The sequence below is a fragment of the Microcebus murinus genome, chromosome 14 (genome assembly GCF_040939455.1).
Source record: "Microcebus murinus isolate Inina chromosome 14, M.murinus_Inina_mat1.0, whole genome shotgun sequence".
Taxonomy (NCBI): Eukaryota; Metazoa; Chordata; class Mammalia; order Primates; family Cheirogaleidae; genus Microcebus; species Microcebus murinus.
Genome location: NC_134117.1, coordinates 32,999,664 through 33,006,494, shown reverse-complemented (window position 1 = coordinate 33,006,494; position 6,831 = coordinate 32,999,664). Strand labels below are relative to the sequence as shown.

At 43.0% G+C, this 6,831-nt stretch overlaps 1 protein-coding gene across 2 annotated transcripts; it reads right to left on the bottom strand.

The window, feature by feature from the left end:
* Positions 1-557: 557 nt before the first annotated feature.
* PPP1R3C (protein phosphatase 1 regulatory subunit 3C) lies at positions 558-4,252 on the bottom strand. Of its 2 annotated transcripts, none has more exons than XM_012765724.3 (2): positions 4,142-4,252; positions 558-2,133 (listed from the first exon to the last, which is right to left on the bottom strand). In XM_012765724.3, the coding sequence occupies exons 1-2, from the start codon at positions 4,153-4,155 to the stop codon at positions 1,194-1,196; spliced, it is 954 nt and encodes a 317-aa protein (XP_012621178.1). In that variant the 5' UTR covers positions 4,156-4,252; the 3' UTR covers positions 558-1,193. The 2 variants fall into 2 exon arrangements, with proteins under 2 accessions (XP_012621178.1, XP_012621183.1); XM_012765729.3 differs by lacking the exon at positions 4,142-4,252 and adding an exon at positions 3,956-4,107.
* Positions 4,253-6,831: the final 2,579 nt, after the last annotated feature.

Genomic DNA, 6,831 nt, shown 5'->3' with positions numbered 1-6,831 from the left:
CACACAAAAACAAATATGTTACAACACATCCAAAACAATTCACATCTATTTTTTTAAAAGAAGCATTTTGACTTCAAGGGAAATTAAAACAGCAAGACAAAAATAGGCAAGAGATAGATTGCTACTTCTACGTGCAAGGTATTGGATTCTTGCATTGAGAATCCTAGTGTCAGGCCTCACTTCGAACATCACATCAAAAAAATGTGCCAGAAAAATGAGTCACCTTCAATATGAAGGATGTGAGTTGTGTACACTGACAACACTCTCAAAGATACAAGAGTATACAAAGAGGAATGCCAGTGTACAGAGTGGACCTTCTCATGAGGCCATTCAGATATCTGGGTTAAGCAACTACAATTTTCTGATTTAATCAAGGCACTTGCAATGAGCTATCTGACATGACATGGAGTCCCTACGTGTTGTTAACCACTGATGATGGCATGGTTTTTGTTAGCAGGGTTCTACGCTAGAACCCAAGCATGATGTCTTGATCACAAAAACACTTATAACAATAGGACTGCAAAGCCAGATTTGCTTAAAACTTCCCCAAATCATGATTTTTGGTAAAGGCTTCACTTCAGATCTTGATTCTCCAGAGGTACAATTCATCTTCACCCAATACCACCCAATACCCTTAAAAGGTTATTTGGCTTTTCTCTGCAAGAATACATAGATCTTTTCCCCCTCTACAGGTTGTTTCCCCAGGATAGAACCATAAAACCAACTTCAAAACACAAAATAGCCTTACACTTTCTCACCAACAATTAAGTGTCAGACCTCCTGCTCCTACTCTGACTTCAGCTTCAGAGTCCTTTGTGTATACTTTTCACACATTCCTCATACCATTAACACAGCTTTCCCTCACCATCGGCTGTCTTTGCTCAACTTTTCCTTGCCCAACCTGAAAGCTCATGAACTGAGAGGGAAGGAGGAAGGGAACTGAAGAGGTACCACCTTTATTAAAATAGTTCCCAGGCTGTTACTTGATCCTTCAAAGCAAAATTGGGCAGCAGCATCTCTACAGACCCCAACACTAAATTCTCAAGTGGCTTTCTTTTCTGTAGCCAGGTCTCAAAAGCTCCAATCTAAACCTACTCATGGAAAGTAGCAAAGACTTCCTAACACTGAGCAATACAGACCTAGAATTGCATGGGGGATATGACAGGTCAAGACCGATCACGAGGTTGCTTAATTCATCGATAAGAGGCCAAGTTCTCCATTCCCCCCCAGCTCTGCCACTCTGGGAAGAGCCCACTAGCCAGCCTTGGACTGCCAAAGATCGGTGACTCTAACTCTGTCTTAGGGGATGCCTGGTGGAATGTGCAGTCCTGGGGTGCCATCTGCGTCTGCACCCCATCAGGTTTCCATTGTACATGGACAATTCTATAATTCTGACCATCGTTGTTGTCCCAGAAGACTTGCCCATTTGCATGGTAAGAAATGCAGAACTCAATTTTCTCCTCAGTTGGAATGACAGGGGGTAAGTCAATGGCAAATGAGAAGGTGTCACTATCTGAGCCACCATATACATTTTTCATGTAGACACAGTCCACGTCGGTGTAGCTTTTCCAAGTATCAAAAGTGATACGGATCTGAACCTTCTTCTCAAAGCTCATGTTTTTGACCTTCACAGTCCCTGTCACTGTTCGCTCTTGCAAAGAGCAGTTCTCCAGACAGACAAAGTTCTTCTGAAAGTGGTTCCGGAAACTTAAGTAATCGGTTGAAGGTTGAGGGAAATCTAAAATGAGGTTTTTCTCCTCATGGAGCTTTAAGCCAGAGGACATACTGTTAATGTCCAAAAGATCAAACTGGAGATCCCACGCTGGTTCTTCTGGCAGGTCGGAGAAGACGTGGATGGCAGTGAGAGAGAGACCCTTGGAGTCGGCAAACACAACCCGTTTCTTGGCTTGGTTGTGTGAGCAGTTCCAGTCATTCTGCGATTTGGCTTCCTGTTTTACGTTGAGACATGATTTCAGAGGCTTTAATTTGTTCACAATTTGTCTTCGTTGAAAGTCATCATAAGGGCCCAGGAAACTCTTCAGAGGTGGCGAATGAGCCAAGCAAAACCTCATGGCCACATCCACTGGCATGACTGAACTTGTCAAAGGACGTGGATCTAAAACCTGGATCATTCTGAAATGCAAAAGTAAGAGGGATTACCACCTGGATCTGAAGTGCTCTTCCCCGGTCCCAAATACATATGTACTATTTTCGTACCGAGTGAATTATATATAGCCAGTGCAGTATCAGGGAGATGCTATCATATGTAGTGAAAAAGAACAGGATTAGGTGACCAGATCTTCATTCTGTATCTACCTCTACCCTTGGCTGGCTACAGGGCTGTGTGTTAACTGCTTAAAACACTTTGGGGGGGAGGGGGAGGTCTCCATTCCCCCATCTGAGAAATCAAAGGGTTGGATGTGATAATCTCTAAACACAGCTCTAAATCATTTGCTCTGTTCTGAACTAGTGTTTCGCAAACCTATCTGGTCACCATGGGCTAGGAAATTCATTTTTTGGTTTTTGTGGTTTTTTTTTTTTTTTTAAATTCAGATTCCTGGGACTTGGAGCCACTGAGGCAGAACCATAGATATGGGCTTAGAGCTGCCCAGGTGATTCTAATGACCGGTCAGGTTCAGGAGCCATAGTTCCAGAACCTCTGACTGCTCTGGCTGCTTTTGCTTTTTTTGCTGTTAAATTCATTACACTTCTCTGGAAAGGTAATCCACTTAAAAAGGAAAAGAAAGCAACAAAAATTCTCATGGACAAAATTTGAGAGTGATAAGGCTAGAAAGAATGGAAGTCAGAGAATTATCTTTGCACTTTGAGTAGTGTGCTTTTCCTCATTTTTCCCAAACAATTCATACACTTGAAGAAAAACTTCGTATAATGTATATTTCATATAAAAAGATGCCCATGACAGGTGTACATTTAAGTGGAAAAACTGATTACCTGAAAATTGGAATGTTTTTTTAATATATAGTATATATATGAACTTATAAATATTGAAAAACTCTATAGGAAATACACCAAAAAGTTAACAACGATCTCTGGGTGATAGGATTATAGGTGATCTATTTTTGTTTTGTTTCAGTATTTTTTAGTATCTTCTAATGTTCTGGCAATGGACATTTACAAGAAGAAGGACAATAAAGCTATTTAAAACTTAAAACATAACCATGCTTATCAATATTAAACCAAGAAGCAGCCCTCATTACTTTAGTCCTCATTACATATTGCCAAGTTTATGGAATTAGGATTTTTTTTCTCTGTCTTAGCCTTGCAGATAAGAGGTGTGTGTATACTGTACAGGCCATTTCTCAATCTGCCTTTAGTAACTTCGCAGCACCTCTAAGGACATAGGCAAGCGGTCATTATCACAAAATGGATAATAAAGAACACTCACAGAATTTACTTTATTAGCTCTGGGGTTTTTCTGGGAGACCTACAAACTTAGAACAAACAAATGAAAGCTAAAGCTATATTTGTGGGTCTAATAATAGTTAACAGAAAGGATTTTTAGAGAAGTCTTCTGCTAAGTTATGTCGGGAGACGCTATTTAAAGTAGTTTTATGGGAGGTTTTTTTACCTTTTGCATTTATAGAAAGACAATCTTAGTATTGGGTGACTTCCCTGGAACTTTAAGTCCTGGACAAGAGTTAAAAATAATAGTTTGCTCAAACTCTTGAGACTGAGTTTGCCATGGCAAACCGTGAGAAGAACGAATGAATGCAAATTCATTCATCCTGTAATCTCGCGCCCCCCATCCCCTAAGCGAAACTAGCTAACCAGCAATGTCAGAGTGCTGGTCTCACAAGTTAAGCCACCAGAGTCTCTGGGACATTTGTTCAGGATCAAAAGGTAACAGTCGCATCCTTGAGGGAATCCGAACTAAAGCTGACTCACGTTGAGACAGTTTCTGGTTTAAGATGCTGATCACCAAAATAAGCTGTACCTAAGACACAGAGCGGAATTCCCACACCTCCAAGGCGTCCTGGTTGCCAGATTCAGCTCAGCTGCCAGTCAACTTGCCCTCCCCTGGGGTCTCCACTTGCAGAAGTGACAAAACTAAAACGCCCCCCGACTTCCCCGCAGCTGCGGCGGTCCTCTGTCCCGGGGCGCAGAGCTGCAGCGAACCTACCTGGTGCAGCTCATTAGGCAGAGAGGCGGCGGCGCACCGTGCGAGCCAGCACCCGCAGTCTGCGCAAGTTCGCACCCCGGCTCGGGCCGTCCCCGCTCGGCTGTGGCTCGGGCGGATGGCGGGGCTGGCGCCGAGCGGCTGCTTATCTGCTCCGCACCACGTGAACAGATCCCTCGGACCAATCGCCGGGCCTCGGGCCCGGTGGCGCGACCAACCAGCGCCCAGCTGGGGCGCGAGCCCTCGCCCCGGGTACGTGATCACCACGCGGCTGGACGTGCGGGCGGCGCGAGCCGGGGGCTGCGGACAGCTCGGGGACGCCGGGCCAGCTGGAGCGAGCCGCGAAACGCGAGCCGTGGGCGAGGGGGCCCGCAGGCACGTCCCGCCCGCAGCGGGAGCAGGCCGCGCGCCAGCTCACACGGGCTAGGGGCGTGTTCACTTGGGGCTAGTTGAATCACAACACACAAGTTGTGGCTCAGTGCAAATGTGTATATTATTTGAAATGTTTATGTTATTCATTGCTTGGCGTGTCCGCGCATCCTGTCCGTCACCTTAGCCTGCGCAGTCCCACATTGGCTGCACGTTTTAGGTTGGGGTGGGTGCACAAATGCACCACACAGTAGACAGCGACTGCCAAGAATTACCAACTTCTCTAACAGACGTTAGGAAAGCGTGTGAGCACCATAAAACAACGAAGTGGCATTTAATTAAAAGGCTCTTTTCATTTCCCTGGAAGAAAAACTTAAAGCTAGTAAATGCAATGGCCTTTTTCACTCACATGGTCTGTCAGAGCCAGTAAGTAGTCAACCCAAAACCCTTGACTCAGTTCTGACTTCCTTTGGCAGTGGTGTGGAAATCAAAAGTTAAAACATCACACTGCATTTCATCAGCCTCCTGAGCCAGTGGCTTTCATTGAGATTTTGTCATTTAGTTTGGGGAATTTTTAGAACATCGTTTACAACCATAAAATTAAATTTCTAAGTCAAGTATAAATTATTTTTATAAAACCCACATCGTAATTTTGCTCTTACTTAAATATCTATTAGCCAATTAGAATGTACAAGAATCCCTATGTCCTTTAAATGACTGCCAACTGTTAAATAATTGTTAAAGTGCAGTTATTAAAGAAAGAGAATCATGCAGAATATCCCTGGGAAAGATACTTCGTGCTTGAGGTTTATTTTTAAAATGCAACATCCAACTAATGGCAGGTCTTCCAGCCCCTCAGCTCAACCAAAATAGCTGAAAGTTCTTTAGGTTTAACATTTACTATTAATAGCTACATGAATCTAGGCAAGTTCTAACCTCAACTTCCTTACGTGCAAAATGGAAATAGTAATGTTCTTAGGATGAAATAAGATTATGCACATCAGCACACTCAACCCAATGTCCAGCACCTATGTTCAACCCATGTTACTTCTCAAGTCCACACTTGATCCTCCGGTGTTAGTTTTTACTCTGTCACCTCTGGACACCTGGTGCTTTAGCTAAAATATTGATGATAGCCATGGTTTATTGAGCATTTCCTCTGTGCCAAACACTGCTCTAAGTGTTTTATGTGTGTTATCTATTTAATTCTCACAACCCTATGCGATGTGTCCTATTATTAATCCAATTTTAAAGAAAAGAAAACTAAGCCACTGCGTGGTCAAGAAACCTGCCCAGGATCTCGCAAGTAGAGCAGGGATTAAAACTTGGCTGATGCCAGGGCACTAACCACTGCACCATACTGTCTTCCTTTAATTCCCCGTCAACCATTAGAATGACAGAGTTGGAAGGTGCCTTAGTATTAAAGGCATCAAACTCTTCATTTTGCAGATGAGAAATCTAAAACTTAGGCCGAGCTCCTTGCCAGAGATGGTTAGGTCAGAGCCAAAACTAGAACCCTGGGTAGTCTTTTCCTCTACCTGTAATCATATATTGAGCTAAAAATATAAATAAATAAATATTACCAGTTAAAGTTATGGAGAAACAGAAAATAATAAGAATTTATGGTGATCGTATTGAGAGGGAAGATGCGCATATATAGAAAATAGAATATACTCTAATAAAATGTTAACAGTGTTTACTTTGGGGTGGTGAGATTATGAATAATTAAAAATGTCTTCGTTGTTTTGCTGCTCTGTATCTTTTAATTTTTCTACCATGAGCATGGATAACTTCTGTAATTAAGAAATAATTTTTAAGGAGTTTTAAAACTTTCAGATTCAACTAGCATGGATAGCCTACCATAGGTGCCAAGAACTGTGTTAGGAGCTTTCATGTAGCCATTTACTCACACTGTCCTTTTGAGGTTGTGCTTGTTTCCATTTATACTGCTTTCTCTCCTGCCCCCTGGTGTTGGCTAAGATCGTAAATGTCACTCTGTCTATTTCAACTGCTTCAAATGGAAGATTTGGGGAAATAGTGCTCTCTCCTAAAAGCAATCCACATTCAATAAACCTCTAAACTGGATGATCAGGCCCCTCCCTCTGTCTCCTTCCTGGCTTTTACTGCCCTTCACTGTGGGATGAGAAGCCCCAGGATGGAATCGGTGTTCTTAGTTGGGGGTTGCGTCAATGAAGGGGGTGGAGCAGGAATTGTGGGGAGTTTTATTATTATTCATGGGCTTTCTCCAGCTGTGGTTTGGCAGTGCCCAAGCATTGCTTTTTCTTACCCATCTTAACAATAAATCTATCAACAGGAGATTATTG